Source organism: Penicilliopsis zonata (genome assembly GCF_001890105.1).
Source record: "Penicilliopsis zonata CBS 506.65 unplaced genomic scaffold ASPZOscaffold_2, whole genome shotgun sequence".
NCBI classification, from domain to species: Eukaryota; Fungi; Ascomycota; class Eurotiomycetes; order Eurotiales; family Aspergillaceae; genus Penicilliopsis; species Penicilliopsis zonata.
Genome location: NW_019208912.1, coordinates 1,185,733 through 1,205,578, shown reverse-complemented (window position 1 = coordinate 1,205,578; position 19,846 = coordinate 1,185,733). Strand labels below are relative to the sequence as shown.

The window sequence follows — 19,846 nt, the reverse complement described above, 5'->3', positions numbered from 1 at the left end:
AGTTAGCTGACTACTATGATGTACTCCGTAGTATGTGACACGAAAACCAGAGCTGGCCAAGTCAAAGGAACGTTGACGCAGAAATGTATGCAAGAGTGAAAAGAATTACTCCGGTGTCGACCTCGTGTTGCTTCGTGTTGAAAAATTTTCCATGGGCGACAGGGATTAGTTAAGTATGGAATGCCAGACCAAGCCCTATAGGGAGTTGGGAGAGAAAGGATCCCGGAATAGCAGGCTTCTAGAACGGGAGTCGAACACGAAAAACGGGATGGCCGAAGCGACGAGGCCGAACAATACCTTTTGGTTTTGCGCTAGTATTATATACTTACCTTAGGTACGGAGTACCTTACCTACTAGGTATAGGTACCTAGGTACTAGTTATGTAGGTACCTAAGGTGGTATCCGTACTGACTGTACTGACTGTACTGTACTAGCACTCGCGGCTTCGGAGTTTGCACGGACAACAACCATGCTTGTGGCTGTGCTCCTGTAGGAGGAAAAATTCTTTCTGTCCATTCAGATGTTGCTGATCCCTGCGTCGACGTGGAATAATTTTTTTAGTCTGTTTTAGATAAGTGTATACTAGTGACAGGTGCCGGACTGTCGGGTCTGAAAAAAATTCTGCTACCTGTTGAACTATAGTTAGTACTCGTATACTACATACGTATACATAATACTATTAATAAGTACTAGGTAGATTAGATAGAATCATAAAAATAAAAGAGTACAAGATTAGGCACAGAGTATTACCTAACTGACTACCTATGTGGACGGAGTACGGAGGACTCCGACAGTTCTAGATGCTGAGTATGTAGTAGTTAGTAAAGACAAATACACTATTGATAGATATACCCCGGACTAGACTCGGATCCGTGCATTCTTAGCTACGGAGGACTTGCCGAATAGATGTTGGGAACGGTTAATAATAGACGGAGAAACTGCTGGGCCGGCGGACCGAACTCTGCCGAAGGATCGACCAGACCCCGATCTAGACCTATCTATCTACGGAGTAACTACCTAGCTACCTTCGGTAGGTATGCAGTATGCAGGTAAATCAACGGTTGAATGTAGTACGGAGTCATTAGTATGTACGAAGATGTCTCAGCTGATCATGACTGTTGGCTGCGACGGAGTCACTTTAGATCCACCAATTTTAAATACTGTCTAGTAATGGAGTCGAACTAGTTGTCTAGGTAGAAGGTAGTAACTCCAGAGTACTCCGTATACTCCGTACTTACAGAGTACTCTGATAAGACATGACCAGTCAGGTGACACTCAGATGACACTTGGACAGTCAGACAGACCGGCCGAGTCACTGGACTAGGTCATTCGGATGATTGTGACTGAGGGACTGATTTCCAAGGTTTACTCTCAGGCTAGCAGCATAGTCTCATTCATAGTATGATTCCCCGCAAATCATGCTATCGGTCAGCTGACGGTCGGACGAACCCTTCGGCTTTGACTAAGAATGTGCGAGTATAGAAAACATTAGTAATGATAATAATAATAATAATCACAACAACAACATTCTGATATATTATTAATATTATTTTATAATAATATTTTATTATTAATACAGTTACATCCAGCTATAGTCTCTACATTCACGATCCAACAATTGATCTCTTACTACATATGCAGCTAATTCCTTCGTCCTCATCCCTTGTAGATTACTGGTACATCTTGTTGATCGCCGCGTGTTGAAGAATGAATGCGTGGCTCGGCCGTACCCCGTCTGGTGGTGGGGTTTCGTGGATCGGTAGTTTAGGTAGGTCCGGTGGACCAGGTTGACGGGACTGTGGACTGGCTGGACTGGACATGGACAGCGGGTGGACAGTGGGTGGACAGTGGGTGGACAGTGGTGGACAGTGGAGGACAGTGGGTGGACAGTGGGTGGACACACAACAATAGGACATGGACACTGGATGGACAAGATTCAGACAGTAGAAGGACAGTGAACTAAAGTAGAGTAATTACTTGAATAAAAGATTGAAAATCAAACTCTTCTCTAGCCGACAAGTACGAAGCGAACCTTCTAGAGGACTCGAGTCGAGACCAGCTGCCAACTAACCCGTTAGTCACTCAGTCTCAGTCTTCACGGACAGGCCGATGCATGGAGGCCGAGACATGTGGCTAAAGCGAGCAGGGGTGTGGCTGTGATGGCGCTAAACCCCCCCTGGAACTTCCCCTACCCTAAAACGGGAAGGGCAGATCTTTGAAAATTACGGCACCCTCTCTCATACGGTATTGTTACCCGGCGATCGGGTGCTTTGCGACGTCATCCCAGCTTCTGTGCAGCGTCTGCCAATCCTTATAGTCTTTTGCGTGCCCGCGAGCAATTCTTCCCCTGCTGCACTTTCTCCTCCATGTGTCAATTAAGATCAGACTAACCTACTATATTGGTAGTCCCTTTCCCCATCCGACGATCCCGAATTCCAAATCAGCCCTCTATTACTTTACCCTCCATCCCCAAGGCATCCATCTATCCATCCTGCTTATCGCCTACCACCGTTCCGCCATCTTCCTGACGACCCAAACCCAGCGTCACCACACACACTTCAACCACTTCCGGCCGAGTCAACGTCCAGCGAAAAAAAAAAAAAAAAAGTCAAAATTTGGAAGCTTATCACCCGCATATCCACGGGTTGACTCACACCCAGATTCATTGGTTGTTGCTGTCCGTCTTTTTTTTTGGCTGTTCCCAGCCTGTTGGAAACAAAAGCCCGCGCAATAATCAACTCGAGATCGGATCTTGAGTCGTCAGAGGGGGATCAAGGACCTGCCAACCATATTTAAGCAACTGCCTGCCGCGAGGTGGCAAAAGTCATCCTTCCTTTCCTCTCTCTTCTCTTCTCTCTCTCTCTCTCTCTCTCTCTCTCCCTCCCTCTCTCCCTCCCTCCCTCACACAACGCTTCCCCCCCCCCCCGCCTACTTCTTCTTCCATGATGCTCATGCCCCCATCGACATCACGTAAGGGCTTCATCACCGAACCGACATCTCTTTATTCCATACAAGACGATCAGGTCTTGCTCGATTTCTTCCAAGATTCGTCTGCCACCTCGTCTGCGTGTCTGCAGTCGCCCTTCCAGTACACCACCAACCCTACCACGGCAGCGGCAACCACTCCCACCCTCTACTTCGCCTCGCCTCCTTCTTCCGTCACTTCTTCGCCTACCTTCTCCTCACCGGCCATCTCCTCCGACTACGCCGTCTTTGACGGCAGCTATCATCTTTCTGCTCCTTCGATGACCCCGGCTTCTTCCTATAATCCCTCGATCCACATTCAACAACCGGACTCGCCGCAACAACCGCAGCAGCCGCAGTACTATCTCCACAACCAACAACAACAACAACAATATCTTCCTCAATATCACTTTGATCAGACAACGCCCATGTTGGCACAACACTCGGTGACGAATAACCACGGTTGGGGTAGCAATTCGCTCCTCACTCCGGCCAGGTTCCCCTCCTCCGGACTGGAGGCGCAGCAGCAGAAGAAGTCGACAAAACCGCTGCCTACCCCCGTACAGACCCCCGTTCAGAACTCCTACTTGGCTGCTGCCTTTCAGAACTATGACCCTTCGGCGCCTGAGGCCGAGTTGGCTATGAGACATGCAGTGATGGAACAACAACAGCTTCAACACCAGTCGCAGAACGACTACTCGATGGCGCAATCAGTCTCCAGTGTTAGCCAAAATTCCCCCGTCACTCCTCAGACAAACTATGACGAGGCAGACGACGTATCCAAGGCGATGATCAATGGTGAGGACAGATTTCCCGATGTTGACCGGTGGATGGATGATTACTTACGTCTCGATGCACCTTCAGAATACGGTTCTAGCAACACCAACACCGCCGCCGGCCCTCTCGCCAACATCCCCAAACTCACCCACACCATGTCTGATGTCTATCAAGATGAGCTGTTCATGGTGCCACAGAAGCAACAACAACAACAACAACAACAACAGCAGCAGCAGCAGCAGCAACAACAACAACAACAGCAACAACAACAACAACCTCAATCACAACCTATGCAACAGCAGCAATCACAGCAATCGCAGCAGTCGCAGCAGTCGCAACAAAGCCAACCACAACAATCCCTTTTCACGCCATACCGTAATGTCTTCGCCGATCGGCTGCAGGCCGCCAGTCAAGGCCACCTGTCTGCTCGCTCGCAGTCGCCCGCCATGGGTCTCGTTCGTGAACGCTCCCCCTTCCGTCATGGTTCGCCGCTGGCCGCCGACTTTGACACCACTCCGCTGCCGCCGACGACACACATGGCGACCAGCATGCCCATAGGCCAGAATGGCCTAAACCTGGCGGCGCGTCACCAGCCGACGGGGGAGCCCAAGACCATGTCGCCCAAGGATGCCCTGCTCGACTTCAACGAGGGTGACGAGGCCGCCAACATGCCCAGTCTCTTCCCCTCCAGCGGGCCCGCTGACTTCCAGATCGACCCCTTGGGCCTCCGTCGCCAGAGCTCGTCCTCCTTCCGTCCGGCGCAGAACTTCTCTACCTCCATGACCTCCTTCCCCTCCCATTACCCAGCGGTAACACCGACAACCGTTCCGACTACCGCCGCCGCGCCCACGACCGACATAAACACAATTGTGCGTGGTGGCCCTTACCAGTTCGCTCCCCAGACCACATCACTGGACTTTCCGGCGTCGCTGCCGACGATGGAGTCGACGGGTAGTGGATCCACCACCCTGCAGTCGCCCCCAACAGCCGCCCGCGTGATGATGATGCAGCAGCAGCAGCAGCAGCAGCATCAGCCGATGCCTCAGCGCCCAGAGGACACATCCGCGGACGCCGGCACCTACACCTGCACCTATCACGGTTGTACTCTACGCTTCGAGTCCCCGGCCAAGCTACAGAAGCACAAGCGAGAGGCACATCGATCGACGACTCCCGGCGGCCATCTGGTGACCCGCGATACCAACGCGCGCAACTCCCAGGCCGGGCCGCACCGGTGCGATCGCATCAATCCCTCGACGGGCAAGCCGTGCAATTCCATCTTCTCGCGACCCTACGATCTGACGCGTCATGAGGACACGATCCACAATGCGCGTAAACAGAAAGTGCGCTGCCATCTGTGTACCGAGGAGAAGACCTTCTCGCGCAACGATGCGCTGACCCGTCACATGCGCGTCGTGCACCCGGAGGTCGATTGGCCAGGCAAGCAGCGACGCCGCAGGGGTTAACTTTTTTTTCTTCTTTTTTTTTTCTTTTTCCCCTTCTTCATTCTTCTTCTGGCTGTACAGTGTGTACAGGATACACCACCCCAGTGTACAGTCAGCAACCCCCAAATTTCGGCATGACTCGGTATGACGAGAGGCCGCCATTGACGTCATGAAGATGTCTCTTTAGGAAAGGACTAGCCGGTGGATCCGCGGTCCCCATCTCCGCTTCGGGACTGGCGCTCCTGGACCAACGTCTTCATGACGTCATGACATCAATATCGAAACCCTTCGAATTGACTCTCTCTTTTTTTTTTTTCTTTTCTCTCCCTTCTACAATTGAAATCAACTGACGCAACCATTGTAATTTTCATTCTTGACTGCTCTGATTTTTTTTTTGACTTTGCCTTTTTCATTTTCTTTCTTTTCTTTTCTTTTTTTTTTTTTTTTTGGATAGACAGAAAATGGGTCTCTCTAGCGTGTTATCATGTCCAGTTATGAAACTCTTCCTTTTCGAATGTTGTACCATGTACCAATACTGTCTTCTATGATCATACTGATGTGGATCTGATGTTGATCTGATGTTTGATGTGACGTTTATGAACATTTATGGCTTGCATTGGGCGGAATTATATGTATAGTACCTACTATAGACTGTACTACATACAAACAGTACAATAGAACCTCAAAAAGTACTGAATTCTACAGCGTAGACGAAGTATGTAGACGGAGTCGATCTCGGGACCCTCCCGCTGTCAAGGTTGTATGTATCCAATCAACTCGCGTGGGAATGAAGTCTCGCTCAGTGGCTAGACCTCCTCTGTACCTATCTATTAGTGACTACCAAGGAAATACCAGTGCTGCAATACTTCCCAGAAAATGGATGTTATAAGTAGAAGTGAGTGTAGTGTTTATACTTACGTGGTGTTAGTATCGGGATGCCTCATTCGGCATTCCGAGCGGGGTTGACTGAGTCATAAACTAGACGAAGCAAAGTAACTAATCCTTATCTCCATGTTCTGGATTATTCATTTCCTGTCGATGTAAACGATACACATGGCGGAACCAGCGGAACCACTCGAGCTCGATTTCGACTCGCCTTCAGATGACTTTCCCTCGCCGGTGACGGGCATGCAGACGCCTGATCCGCTGTTGAACCATGAGCGTGTAAATGTACGGCATGAAGCACACGAGCAAGTTGTTGTCGATGGGAGTTTGGGGCCCGAGGCTGTGCATCGTAGATATTCTGTGCGGCCGGACATTTGTGGTGACTCTGATGTTACGGATATACCACTACAGACACTACCACTACAGACCCTACCGCTACCGCTACCGCTACCGCTACAGATACCAACGCCACCACAGCAAGGAAGACATCAAGGCGTACCGCCCGAGATAGGAAGCTTCACGGCCGAGGTGGTGTTGATCCTCGTGTGCTCTGCTGGCCTGATGCTGTTCGCCTTCCTGTTGGGGGACATGACGGTCTCACAGGCCCAGCTGCAGCGCGCGCTAGGCATCCCCTCGACCGAGATTCCCTGGCTGATCGGGGCTTTCAACACGGCCAACGGGGTCTCCGTCGTGGTGTCCGGCTCGCTCGCCGACCTGGTACCCCCCAAGCGACTCATGGTGGGCGCCTTTGCCTGGCTGACCGTGTGGAATGTGGTCGGTGTGTTTGCGCTGACCCCGGCCCGCGCGCCGCTCTTCTTCTTCGTCCGCGCCATGCAGGGCTTGTCCATCGGCGTGCTGGTCTCGGGATGCATGAGTATCTTGGGTCGTGTGTACAAGCCCGGTTTGCGCAAGAACCGCGTCTTCTCTGCCATGTCGGCAACCTCGCCTTTTGGCTTCTTCCTCGGTGGTGTCCAGGGTGGCGCGCTGCAGGGCCGGCTGCCCTGGATCTTCGGTACGAATGCGCTCTTCTCGGGGATTTGTGCTCTGGCGGCATATCTGGTTATTCCTGCCTTGCGGCCCGTCGCGGATATCGCGGGCGCGGAGATTCCCTCGTGGCGCCAGTTCGACTTCCTCGGCGCGGCCATCGCCATCACTGGCTGCGTGTGTCTGCTCTTCGGCCTCACCCAGGGATCGGCCACCTCGTGGGCTCCATACACGCTGGTCCTGGTTGCCGTCGGGGTCGTCGCTCTCGCTAGCATGTACTTTGTCGAGCGCCGGGTTGCCCGCCCGCTGATCCCCAACCGCCTGTGGAAGACACAGGGCTTCACCCCGCTCATGGTCGCCTACTTCCTGGGCTTTGGCTCCTTCTTCGGCGCCTGGCAGTTCTACGCCGTCCAGTTCTGGCTGCATATCCAGCACGCTGCCCCGTTGACGGTCGGCCTGTACCTGCTCCCCAACGCTGTCGTAGGAGTCTTCGCGACCTGGATCGTCAGCCGCACCCTGCACCTGATTCCAGGACATTACATTTACACATTCTCCATGCTAGCTTTTACCATGGGGCCGACCTTCTTCCTGCCGCAGACGCCCCGCTCTAGCTACTGGGCGCTCTCCATGCCGGGCGTCGGGCTCGCCACCTTCGGCCCGGATCTTGCCTTCGCCGCCGCCAGCATCTTCATCACCAGCAGCGTCGCCCGTTCCTACCAGGGCACCGCAGGTAGCCTGCTCGTCACGAACCAGAACCTCTCGTCCGCCATCATGACCAGTATCGCAGATGCGATCGGCTCGCGTGTCGATATGCAGCCGGACGGAAACATCGGATTGAAAGGGTTGCATGCCATCTGGTGGTTTGGCCTTGCGATGCAGTTGCTTTCCGCCTTGATTACAGTCGTCTGGGTGAGGATTCCAAAGGAGGAGGAAAAGGAACATGTTACCTAGTCTCACTGCATATTGTTAGTGGGGTTCGTAATCTAGCATATAAAAGATTCAAAACGGGCTATATATATGCTCTCTCTCGACATTCTAATACAATCCGCATGGACTCAAGATCATGCTCAGTCCGCAGATTCCGTTATGCAATACCATGCAGATCGCAAGGGATACTTACTGTACTACTAGCAGAGATATGACAATCTATTGTCTACTGCACGTCGACGGTGTTTTCGCCAGACCACCACTCCTTTTGCACTTTCTCGAATTTATCCAGACCGCCGATTAGAACCGCATTTTACCTAGATAATTGGACAGAGACTCGATAGTCCCCAGCAGCTATGCATAACACGGCGCCGTGAATGGTCACCCAGCTCGAAGCGGGGTTGGCAGAAACGTACAGGGATTGCGAACCCCCCCCTGGACACCTGGTGTCAGACAGCGAAGCATGCAGGCTAGGGTCAAAGATCCAGCTCAAAGCGGTGTGTTCCAATCATCGGAGATCCGTTAAAAAGCTCCTTCTTGCTGAAAGTCGAAGAGATGGGAAGAAATCGAAGATGATGAAACGTTGTGGGAAGAAGGTGGGAGGGAAGGAAGGAAGGAAGCAGGGGGAACACAAACCCTAACTCTGTGCCCTAATTTCCCTGTTCGGATACCATCACGTGCAGCCCCCCTTTCCCCCCACGAGTGACGGCGATGGCTTCGGGCCGCCGTTTGAAGTCGAGCTCCGTAACCTGGACAGGAATTGGACGACCGGTTCCTTGGCGAGACGCGGAATGAGCATCGAGAGAGAGTCAGAAACCGCCTTCCGCCAATGGAAACGATGCATCACAAAGGACTAGCTGTGGAGTGATGGACTCGTCACACCATGGCGACGCTCAGAGCCCTTGCTCCGTCACGAAGCAGCCTCTCACCCGCTATACGGAGGAGCTTTTACAGCGCCGGCGTCTCCACTCTGCGGCCATGGTCTGCATGAGTGCGCGGGCCTCCAACTCAAAACGACTCCATTGCAAAAGCGATCTTTTCTACTCGAGGGATGCCACGCCGTCTACGCTGAAGAGCGCCTTGCGAGATTGGGCGAACAAGTCGGCGGATGGGAACGGCCTAATGCATCCATGCGGCAATGGACTCGCATGAACTAGTCGTACCGACTCCATGGCGGAAATATTAGAGATCGACCAGGCAAATGGGGGGGTCCAAAAGGTCGCAAGCTCGCTGGTGCTAGAAGAGGAGCGCTCGTATTTCTTCTCTCCGTTGTGTCCTGGGAGAGAGCCCATCTGCTGAGCAGCATCCAAATCTCCATTTCAGACGGTCAAGATGGGGCTGGGAGAGGAGATATTATCAAAGGTTACCTTCACGAATGCCGTGCTGGGTCTCTGCGGCTATGTCGCTCTCAGGTTTCTCTATCAAATCGTATACTACCATTTTTTCCACCCGCTGTCCATCTTCCCGGGTCCCTTCTGGGCGGGCGTGACCCGATTGTGGCTGGCCTGGCACAGTGTGAGAGAGACAGAGGTGGCTGCGCTGATTGAATCGGCGAAAAAATATGGTCGGTCTATAATTATCTACAAGGTGCGCCGGGTGGAAATAGAGAGGCATTCCGCTGACTAGAACATGTAGGCTCGGTTGTTCGAATCACCCCTACACTCCTCCTCGTGAACGACGTCGAACGGCTTCCAGATGTGTACCACCGCAATGCTGACAAGACGGGCCACTATGTCACCGGAAGTTTCGGCGAGGCAGAGAGTCTTTTCAACATGCGATCTCACAAAACCCACGCCGCGTTCCGAAAGCACGTTGCAGGCCCAGTATGTGTCTTTCCAAAAGAGCCTGAGAGCTCGAGTCTGATGGCCTACGCAGTACAATTTTAGCAACGTCAAGAGGATGGAGCCTCTGATGGATGGCATTATCCAGGGCTGGCTGCAGAAGCTTGATGAGAAATTTGCACAGACAAACCAGTGCTTTGATTTTACGTGGTGGGCAGTGTGAGTGACTTCCCACTGCCTGAGACTAGCCATTCTCTAATATCTCGATTTTCGATTACCCATAGATACATGGCATACGATGTGATTAGCGAAGTTGGGTTTGGAGGATCCTTCGGCTTTGTCGAGCAAGGAAAGGATGTAGGCGGTCTTATCCAGGGCTTCCACGACGGCCTGCCTGCCTTTGGGCTGCTCGCTCGTCTCCACCCCTTCACGACATGGATCAAGACGACTTTCCTGAAGAAATATCTTGTCGCGTCGGCAGCCGACGATTCTGGGATCGGCGTGGTGATGCGCTTCCGCGATAAACTCATCGCCCAGCGCCTGCAGGACATGAAAGAAGGCAAAGACACCGGCCGCGTCGACTTACTGCAAACCTTCCTCGAGGCCCGCACCGACCAAGGCAAGCCCCTCGACATGGAATACATCAAAGCCGAGGTCTTGCTGGTTATGCTCGCGGGCGCCGACACCACAGGCACCACCTTCCAGTCGATGGTCCAGTATTTGCTCGACAACCCACTCATCTACAAACGCATGCTGGACGAGATCGACTCCGCCACCGCCAAGGGTCTCATCTCCAACATGCCCCAGTACGAAGAGGTCATGGCCTATCTCCCCTTCTACGTCGCCTGCGTGCGCGAAACCCTCCGTCTCTGCCCGCCCGCCCATAACATCTTCCCTCGTCACGTCGCCGAACCGGGCATCGAGCTAGACGGCAAATTCGCCCCCGGCGGCACAGAGCTCACAGCAACCCCGTACATCATCCATCGCGACCGCTCCCTCTATGGGCCTGATGCGGACGAGTTCCGTCCGGACCGCTGGCTGGACGCCGACCGCGCAAAACTCTACACAAAATATAACTTCTCTTTCGGCTACGGCTCTCGTATTTGTCTGGGTAGGGATATTGCCATGATGGAACTCTTCAAGGCACCGCTTCAGGTAATTTTCTTCTTCTTCTTCTTCTTCTTCTTTTAATTACCGTTCGCTGACGTTTCAGTTCTTCCGCTATTACGAACCCAAGATTGTCCCCGGGAAACCTTCTGCCCGTTTCATCGTCAAGGGTGGCATAGGCTTCTGGAGAGACATTTGGTTGACCATCGTCAAGCGGCCTGTTCAGAAGCAGGCGTAAACAGTGCCTATGCGATATGACTTGCAAGGAGATTGAGTTGACAGGCTACTGCATTTTCCAGATTTATATACATTGCTGGCCGGTGTGAATCATAGAACTAAGGCCTCTAGGATATATACAGTGGATATACTTACGAGAAACTATATAATTAGGTGTTCATGGGGGGTACTTCTACTTGGTAGGAAGAAGGAATGACTAGTTGGCACATATATAAACTTGAAACCATCTTCACATGTCTTCAAGAAAAGGTATATGAAGAAATCAACTAGATGAGGTAAATGAAACGAGGACTTTTAAATCCGAAAAGATAAGCACAGGCATATTCATTCCTCTTTGAAGAACAGGAATAACCGAGCCAGGGCCCGATCCTATCTCACTAAGCAGAACCGTTGGTAGCGGTAGTCCCCATGACAGCGTCCTAGAGGAAATAATCAGCATCTAGATATAGAGGCATATTAGAGCAAGAAAAAATGACTTACCCTAGCGTCCTGGTATATAGGGAAGATCCCAGTCCAATGCTCAAACTGATAATATTAGTTATAGATGAAAAAAAAGGTCTTGTAAAAATAGTGAAGAAGGGAAGCAATTTACCTGGTGCACTCCCTGGCCTACCAGAGCCTCCAAGCCCGGGATGGTTTTCCAGCCGGCGTCAGAAGCAAGCTGCATGAGAGGGGTTACTGAAGGCTTGTACGCCATTTCAAGGAGCACGCGAGGGGAATTCTCAATGCTCTTGAGGGCGTCGACGTCGAGCTCTTGGGCGCGAGTGAACATGTGGCACAACGTCTCACGCATAGCGGGGTCGATTGGCTTATCGCCAGGGATCGTGCCGATCGCGACCGTGGGAACGGTCTCCTCCCACTGCTCGTTATTCTCGACGATGCGGATGTCATAGCTGCTCGGGAAGGTCTCGGCCATGCCCTGCAATTTGGCGGGCGAGCGGCCAACGACGTAGATGGGCGCGTATCCCAGGCTGTGGAGCGAATAGATGGCAGCCCGAGCGGTGCCGCCTCCACCGATGACAACAGCACTCGAGTTCCCGTCGGAGCCGTAGACTGAAGCATTACGGAGAGACCGAACCATCCCCTGCCAGTCGGTGTTGTAGCCGACCAGACGGGTGGCCTTGCCGCCAGTGCCGTCGGTGACCGGCACGATCGTGTTGACGGCGCCGATGATCTCGGCCTCCTGCGCAACTTCGTCCAGCAAGGGCATGATGTCCAGCTTCAACGGAATGGTGACCGAGGCGCCTCCGAAATCGGGGGCATGGATGAACTCCTTCACGTCCTCGACATTGGTGGTCTCCAGTCGGCCGTACTCGTGGGGAAGACCCATCTGCGCGAACAGAGTGTTGTGAAGCGGGGGGGACCGAGAGGCAGAGACCGGCGACCCGAAGATGGCAAACTTCTTGGGTACAATCTCGCCCATCAGCGATAGACCCTTGCGGATTTCGGTAGCCGAAAGCTGACCGGGTGCGGCTTTGAAAGGAAGGCTGGGGTGAGAGACCGGGGTCATGAAGCCGTTTAGAATACGGCTCAGTTGTCCTTTATCGCCCATGTTGATTGCGATCACAGGCACATCGTGAGCCTGCTCAGCCCACGACTTGAAGCCCCTTAACGCCGAATTATCGTCAAGAGATTCCGCAACGCCCACCAGCTTGATCACGTCGCCGTACTCAAGTGCCCGGTTGTAGAACTTCATCCACGACATATTGGACCACGATAGCGTGTGCTGGGGGTCATGGTGCGATGCGATGATTTTGGACTGACCCTTCATTTCCGTCACGGCATGGAGCAAGTCATCGGGGAAAGCGATTTCCAGATCTACAAATTCACAGCCAGTTCTGACGGCCAGCTTGTAGAGGTCGAGCGCAGCCTCATGCGCGTCATCTGGGAAGCGGCCCCCTTGGCTCTTAGTGCGAATGGTGAAGATAAGCGGGAGGGTGACACGACTTCGGAGGAAAGAGATTTGCTCCACCACGTAGTCGACTGATGGAATCTCATCCTCGGAAGAAGGATCTTGTAGTAGATCGACTCGCAGCTCCACAGCATCAGAGCCCACACAAACCTCCTCAAGAATGTTACTAGCCGTCCGCAGATCCGGCAGGGTGAGGGAAACGAAGAAAGAGTGCTTCTTCTTCTTGAGGGTGTGCAGACATTCCCGTTGACCGGTGACAAACTGCAAGAATCGACTGAAATCACGAGATGCCAGAGTAAGTTCGCTGGAGCTGGACCGCTGATTATAGTACTGGATGTTGCTGCAGTCCTGGAACCAGGGTTTGCGGCGGAGCCACACGCCCATCATATCCTCAACATAGGCAGGGCGGGTCTTGTCGATCTTGAGGAAGTCCATCACTTGGTTGATGTCGCGCATCACGAGGAGAACATTGCCCCTGGACTTGTGGTATTCGGTAAGCAGCTTCCTGGCTTCGGGGATCTCAACGATGCCGCCGCCGCAGGCGAAAACGTAGCCCGTGGCACGCTCCTTCATCATGCGCTGCAAGAGTGCAAGCTCGGCGTCTCGGAAACCTTGCCAGCCACGCTGCTTAATTAACTCAGGAATCGTGATTCCCTCGGTTCTTTCAAGCTCATCATCAAGATCGATGAAGGGGCGATCCATGACTTTGCCGACCCAGTTTCCAGTTGTCGTTTTCCCGGCACCACGCATGCCGATGATGAAGATGGAGGCGGACGCTTTCTCGGCACGGCTAAGGACCGGCAAATGCGCTTCCTCGAGCTCCTTTCCTTCCAACTTGACAGAAAAGAGCTGTCTCATGGCATCCCACCAGCCAGGCCACGTCTTACCGACACACTCCTTCTCCAGAATGAGTGTTGGGTGCGGGGCGACAAGGGAGAGGACGCTGAAGCTGAAAGCAACGCGGTGGTCATCATAGCAGAAAACGCCGCCAGCGGGCTGGCGGAGAGTCGAACGATCAATACCATCGATTTCCAGGCCGTCTTCGTGCTCACGGCAGACGACACCGAACTTGGCCAACTCATCCTTCATGGCCTTGATGCGGTTGCACTCCTTGACACGTTGGTTGGCGATGCCATAAATGCGAGTGGTATGGTTTGATCCATGGCCACGAGCAACTGCAGCGAGAACGGAGGCGCCCAAGAAAGCATCGGTCATCGGCTCCATGTCTACGTTGGGGAGGGGTCGCAGAATACCATCTGAAGGGCCGGTGACGGTGGTCGAGGTGTCAGTCTGCTCGACCGTGCATCCCATCGGCTTCAGGACCTCAACAGCAAATCGGGCATCGCCCTGCAGAGACTTGGACCCAATGTTGGGGATGGTGCAGGTCGTGCCGGTGATGGCAGCAATGGCCAGAGGATAGGTAGCAGAACTGGCATCGCTCTCCACGACGTATTCCGCAGGGTTGACGTAGTGACCCTGAGGGATATGGTAGGTGTGCTCTTCCGTAGTGGACTTAACCACGTCGATACCAAAGGACCGCATCATCGCCGTGGTCATATCAATGTATGGCTGAGAAATGGGCTTGCCACCGACAAGCTTGAGGGTGACCGGCTCCTTGGCGTAGGGCGCGCACATCAGCAAAGAAGAGACGTACTGAGAGGAAACCTTGGCGGCCAGGTTGATCTTTCCTCCAGCAAAGCCACCCGAAGCAGCAATTTTCAGAGGGAGACTGCCCTTTCTCTCCATATACTCAACGCTTGCGCCGTTGATGGTCAGAGCATCCACAAGGTCACCAATGGGACGCTGTTTCATGCGGTTGTTGCCCGTGAGCACGCTCGAGTCAACGCTACCGGGAGAAGCAAGGGTTGCGACAGTGGTGAGGAATCGAGAGGCCGTACCGGCGTTGCCGAGGTACAACGGCGTGGGGCTAGCCTGAAGCTTTCCTCCCATGCCGTTGACCACGAGCACTTCACCTTGCTCTTCCCAAGAAAAGGTGGCAGCGCCAAGACTTTCCAGAGCGTTGAGCATAACCTCAGTATCATCGGAGTGCAGGAGATTCTTGATACGGCAAGTACCCGAGCCGAGGGCGGCCAAGACAAGAGCTCTGTTGGAGATACTCTTCGAACCGGGGGGGGCGCAAGTGACGTTAAGAGACTTGGGGACACCCTGAGTGACCTCGATGCTGGGAGCAAGCACGACCTTGATGTCCTCGTTGGACACGACACTGGCCTTTTGCTCATAGGTTTGGCCAATAGCGGAGAGCAGGACGACCTTCTTCTTCGGGCCGTCGTTCTTCTTGTCGAGAGCCATGTTGTACATAAGCTGCTCCAGGGAGCAATGCTTACCGGCCGTCAGCTTCCTGACCCGTGCATCCTTCAACGAGGTGGGCAGGCCGTAGGCAGCGAGGCACTTGACGACGCGCGAGACGGCCACGGGCTTGAGAACACCAAGGTGTCTGGCAAGCTCAGCCTCCTTGACCATGCCAATCGCGACGCACTCGCCGTGCAGGACCTGAGGAGTCAAAACGGCTTCGATGGCGTGGCCGATAGAATGGCCCCAGTTCAAAAGGTTGCGTAAACCTCCTTCGCGCTCATCCGCCGAGACGACCTCGGCTTTGTGGCGCGCTGAAGCCAAGATACGTGCCTTCATGATATCGTGAATGTCTCCGAAGCGACGTTCACCGGGTTGGACCTCACGCTTCACAGCCGAGATGATCGTATCCGCATCTTCTTCGAGTGCGGTGAATTCGGCCTCGCTAGAGATAGCTGCAGTTTTGATGACCTCTGCCATTCCATTGATAAACTCCCGCTTGGGGAGGGTCTCCAGGAACTCAAGGTCAATGTAGATCCGGGTCGGTTGCCAGATCGTGCCGATGAGGTTCTTCCCGAGGGGTGTGTCAATGGCGGTCTTACCTCCAATGGAGGAGTCCACCATGGCAAGGAGAGTGGTGGGGACCTGGACATATCTAACACCACGCATGTAGGTCGACGCAACGAAGCCCATCAAATCCCCAATGACACCTCCGCCCAGCGCAATGATAACTGTGTCTCGTCCACATGGGGGGCTCTGGCTCAGCATCCAATCCTCAATGTCAGCCTTGGTCTGTCTCGACTTGGAGCTTTCTCCGGGCGGAATCTGATAGACAAGAAGACGGGGAGTGGGCGAAAGTCCAGCCGTGGCTTCTTCAAAGGTCTGCTGGAATCCGGGCATGTAAATGGATCCGATGTTGGTATCCGAGATGAGCACGTAGGTCGTGGAGGGACAGACACTGATCAAGTCCTTGGCGACATAGTTGCGCCAAAGACCGAAATCAGCGACGATGCTCTCCCTCCCCAGAATGCTGATCTTGGTTGGTTCGGTCATTTTTGCGAGGGGCTCGGCAGGACGGTAGAGAAGCGGTGACTCGTCAATTCCAATCGTAAAAAAAAACCTGTAAATCGAGCAATCCCAATCAATTCATCATGAGACAGGACTCTAATCCGTCAGGTCAGCAATGAGCCCCATAAACCACCAGCAACTGGGATCCTGGAGGGGGTTGAGACGCACGATTAGATAGAGAACTGCCTGCGGGGGCCTCTCAAGCACTCGCCTATGCTTTCTATCAGAAAAAGAAGCGGTTGTGGAAATTCCTGCAAGTACTGACCGAGATCTCGACCGAGCTCTGGGCACAGTTGAGGGAATGTAGACCCAATTGACAGGAGATTAGCGCTGTCAGGAGAAGAGGGGCAGAGAAATGAGGTTGAGTCACTCTCTTTCCTCACGTCTGGATGACTCGCAATTTTCCCGCCTCCGGTTTCGCTAGGGGCAGTTCTGCCGGTGCACACCGCTTTGAGAACAGAAAAAATAAAAAAAAAAAGGGAAAAAAGAAAGGAAACGATGAATGGCTACGAAAGGATGAAGAGAGAGGGATTTGGTGCTATCAGGGATTCTTACTTGATAGCTTTGGTGGTATTTTCAGCTGCGGCAAGCACTACTAGATAGACAGGAAGCTGGTGGAGTCAAAATAAACAGAATAGGACGCATTTGGGATCCAAAATCTCCCTACACCAACGAACTCCCCCTGCCGACAATTTTGATACAGAGACAAGAGGGAAAGAAAAGAGACAAGTGACTATAGCATTATATTCAATAGCGTCCGTAACCTCCATTGTTTCTGGATGAGTAGCCGCCTCGGTCATGGCGAGGCTGGCCGCGGTATCCGTCTCGGTAGCCGCCGTCTCCTCGGTGTTCATTATGATGATGATGGCTATGCTGCTGTCCGCCGTGATGCTGTTGGGGGTTGTTTTGGTAGGGTGGCTGCTGGTAGTAGCCTTGCTGGCCTGCAGGACCCTGTTGGCCGTAATAACCACCGTGGTTGTAACCCTGCTGGTGGCCGGGGTTCTGGTTATAGGGGGCGGCCCGATAGGGATCGGAGTGACCCCCCCGAGACGACGGCGGCGGGGGCCCTCGAGAGTACCCTCCCGAGCCGGGAGGCGGAGGCGCCCAGCCAGATGGCATGGCTTGGCCACTTGCGCCGGGTGGAGGCACGAAGTTCGGGTCAAGATGCGCGGCAAAGGGGTTCGGCCGATCGCTCGTGTAGTCAATGCGACCACCTCGGCCGTGTCCATTGCGGAGGGGGGCACCGCCGTAGGATCGGCCTGTATGGTGCGATTTGGTCCTGACTGCTTGTATATCTCCATTGTCTAGCACCGGATGCGGGAACTTGACGCCACGCAGAAGCATGGATTTATGTATGTGAGAAGATTTGGGGATCTCATAGTTGACTCTGTAGGGACTGCGTTAGCAGCAAAGAAACCGACAAGCAAACAAAAAAGAAAAAGAGAGAAAAAGAAAACTTACACGAGGGAATGGTCATCATCAAGGGACGGCATGCCGTAGGCCTCCAGTGGTGAGAGCAAAGAGCTGTGAGGGATGTATGCCTCGTTTCGCTCGACCTTTCCGGCCAAACCACCACTTACTCGCTGGTTGAGTTTGTATTTCGGAGGGCCCGGCTTCTTGGAGTAGAAGTTCGCAGCAAGATCGTCATAGAGAGGATGCTTGTCTGACACCAAGAGTACCTCCGTACCTACTGAGTTACGAATCTTTTCGTCTTCCGTGAGCAGAGGATACTTCTTTGCCATCGCAGTCAGAAGGCGGGCCTCGTCAATGAAGGGCAGAATGACGACTCCTTGCCATGCAAACTTCTTGCCATTCAAATCGACAGGGAAATCCTCTGGGTAGAAGTCGATAATCTCGCTCTCTGGATTACTCATGAGATCGTGGAAAACCTCTGGGATGGCATGGTTGGAGGCGGCGGGAAGAACTCCCATCAGCTGCTCAAACGGCCTGAAGGGTTTTCCCTTTTCAAAGTTGAGCTCCATATCGCCAATGTCAACAAAGTCTGCGGCAAAGGGGGCGTAATGATATGGGTAGTACCAGTTCCAAGAAGCGCATCCTTGGAAGTAGTAGAGCAATACCCAGGCCAGCCCTTCAGCATAAGCCCGAGCGACCTTGTGACGGAATTCCATGTCAGAAGGATCGACTCCAAACTTCTGTTCGTAGTACCGGTCCGCATATCCTGTTTCCCAGAGCCGGACGGTATCGGGTGGAAGTTCGTCTCCCTTGGCTGCTGCGTTGGACGTCACGGGAGTTTCTCGACCCGGAGTGCCGTTTTCCGTAGCACTGTCTTCAACAGGGTCAGCCTTTCTCTTGCCAAGGACCGACGGAGATGTCGGTTCAACATTGTCGTCCGTGGTGCTCATCTCATTCGTAGAAGAAGCCGCAGCACCAGGCTCTGTGTCTTGAGACGAGCCCTTCATCAGCTTGCTCTTGAGGATAGCAGCAGCACTCTTGTTGGCCTGGTTAGCCCTATATACCGCGCCACGGTTCATGACCAAGCTGTGTGTGAGCTGTCTCGTTTCCCGGGACAGTTCACCCCGGCCAGGCGTAATGAGTTCCAGGTCGCTGGCAGGAGGTGCCCCCGCAGGGCCTTGAGATCGGTTATTCGTGGGCGAGCCGTAATTTGGTGAACTCCTTCTGCGCTTTCTAGCCCGCTCTTCGGCTTCTTGCTTTCGTCTTTTCTCGTTGGCTTGCTTTCTCTCCTCGGCTTGCCTACGACGACGGAAGATAGCATCCTCTTGCTTTCCGAGTCCCTGTAGAATGAGTTGTGCCCTCTTGAGATCAACACGTCCATCTTCTGTCAGATAACCGCCCATCACCGGGATATTGTCACGCCAGATCGCGATCAGTGTGTCAATCCCATTTTCCCGAATGTCTAGAGATGGCAGATGCGGAAGGAAATCGTTTCCGACGAAGAAACACATGAAAACCCAATCGTCTAAAGCCCGCTCCAAATCAAAGGGGAAGGGCTGATGTGGGACATTCAACTCGACAGCGAGATATTCCCTCAGGATGGAGACGTGCAGCCAGATGAAGGGTTTGAGCGGGCTTGACTTTTGTTTTTCGTCAAACTCTCCATTCTTCTCCTTTGCTTGACCTCTACATTCTTCCGCCTTGTGGCCTGGCTGACCACATAAATGACAAGTTCTAGGTCTTGATTCCTGGAAGAAGACATCTTCGCGAAGAACCCGGAAATATGGTTCATGAGTGCCAAGACCCAACATGATCAAGTCCGCATCCTGCAGTGTCAAATTAGTAATTGGTATGAAAAAGGAGCAGGAAGGGTTCGATTATACTCACCAGTCCATACATGACATGTCGGGTGTTTGGGTCGTGCTCTGGCGATGCACGTTGCGATCGGATAAATTCCATGACCTTGTGCTCTCCTTCTCCGGGAACAGTAGCATCGGAGATGATGATTTTCAACTGCGAATATAACCGTTAGCAGCCAG

The 19,846-nt window shown here is 53.2% G+C and overlaps 6 protein-coding genes across 6 annotated transcripts; 4 read left to right on the top strand and 2 right to left on the bottom strand.

Moving 5' to 3' along the window:
- Window positions 1-1,591: 1,591 nt before the first annotated feature.
- ASPZODRAFT_128579 (hypothetical protein) lies at window positions 1,592-1,986 on the bottom strand. The gene has a single exon (XM_022722061.1). The coding sequence runs from the start codon at window positions 1,914-1,916 to the stop codon at window positions 1,671-1,673; it is 246 nt and encodes an 81-aa protein (XP_022584500.1). The 5' UTR covers window positions 1,917-1,986; the 3' UTR covers window positions 1,592-1,670.
- Window positions 1,987-2,945: 959 nt separating this feature from the next.
- On the top strand, window positions 2,946-5,204 carry ASPZODRAFT_58031 (hypothetical protein; the record flags this gene model as incomplete). The annotated part of the gene is made up of 2 exons (XM_022728736.1): window positions 2,946-3,929; window positions 4,053-5,204. 2 exons carry the CDS (start codon window positions 2,946-2,948, stop codon window positions 5,202-5,204), a joined length of 2,136 nt encoding a protein of 711 aa, XP_022584499.1.
- A 1,012-nt stretch (window positions 5,205-6,216) lies between these two features.
- Window positions 6,217-8,282, top strand: ASPZODRAFT_128577 (hypothetical protein). The gene has a single exon (XM_022722060.1). The coding sequence runs from the start codon at window positions 6,630-6,632 to the stop codon at window positions 8,001-8,003; it is 1,374 nt and encodes a 457-aa protein (XP_022584498.1). The 5' UTR covers window positions 6,217-6,629; the 3' UTR covers window positions 8,004-8,282.
- Window positions 8,283-9,311: 1,029 nt separating this feature from the next.
- ASPZODRAFT_58830 (hypothetical protein) lies at window positions 9,312-11,105 on the top strand (the record flags this gene model as incomplete). The annotated part of the gene is made up of 5 exons (XM_022728804.1): window positions 9,312-9,543; window positions 9,615-9,802; window positions 9,855-9,979; window positions 10,045-10,915; window positions 10,974-11,105. 5 exons carry the CDS (start codon window positions 9,312-9,314, stop codon window positions 11,103-11,105), a joined length of 1,548 nt encoding a protein of 515 aa, XP_022584497.1.
- Window positions 11,106-11,259: 154 nt separating this feature from the next.
- On the bottom strand, window positions 11,260-16,606 carry ASPZODRAFT_128572 (hypothetical protein). The gene is made up of 4 exons (XM_022722058.1): window positions 16,563-16,606; window positions 11,697-16,490; window positions 11,585-11,629; window positions 11,260-11,523 (listed from the first exon to the last, which is right to left on the bottom strand). The coding sequence occupies exons 2-4, from the start codon at window positions 16,377-16,379 to the stop codon at window positions 11,482-11,484; spliced, it is 4,770 nt and encodes a 1,589-aa protein (XP_022584496.1). The 5' UTR covers window positions 16,380-16,490; window positions 16,563-16,606; the 3' UTR covers window positions 11,260-11,481.
- Window positions 16,607-16,935: 329 nt separating this feature from the next.
- On the top strand, window positions 16,936-17,782 carry ASPZODRAFT_1083190 (hypothetical protein). The gene is made up of 2 exons (XM_022720961.1): window positions 16,936-17,028; window positions 17,085-17,782. The coding sequence occupies exon 2, from the start codon at window positions 17,193-17,195 to the stop codon at window positions 17,700-17,702; it is 510 nt and encodes a 169-aa protein (XP_022584495.1). The 5' UTR covers window positions 16,936-17,028; window positions 17,085-17,192; the 3' UTR covers window positions 17,703-17,782.
- The last annotated feature ends 2,064 nt before the right edge of the window (window positions 17,783-19,846 follow it).

Coding starts and splice junctions, on each gene's coding strand:
- ASPZODRAFT_128579 (XM_022722061.1), bottom strand. CDS start 1,916: ATGTCCTATTGTTGTGTGTCCACCCACTGTCCACCCACTGTCCTCCAC.
- ASPZODRAFT_128577 (XM_022722060.1), top strand. CDS start 6,630: ATGCTGTTCGCCTTCCTGTTGGGGGACATGACGGTCTCACAGGCCCAG.
- ASPZODRAFT_128572 (XM_022722058.1), bottom strand. CDS start 16,379: ATGACCGAACCAACCAAGATCAGCATTCTGGGGAGGGAGAGCATCGTC. Junction 11,630..11,696: donor TAGGCCAGGGAGTGCACCAG/GTAAATTGCTTC, acceptor TAATATTATCAG/TTTGAGCATTGGACTGGGAT. Junction 11,524..11,584: donor CTATATACCAGGACGCTAGG/GTAAGTCATTTT, acceptor TATTTCCTCTAG/GACGCTGTCATGGGGACTAC.
- ASPZODRAFT_1083190 (XM_022720961.1), top strand. CDS start 17,193: ATGGCGAGGCTGGCCGCGGTATCCGTCTCGGTAGCCGCCGTCTCCTCG.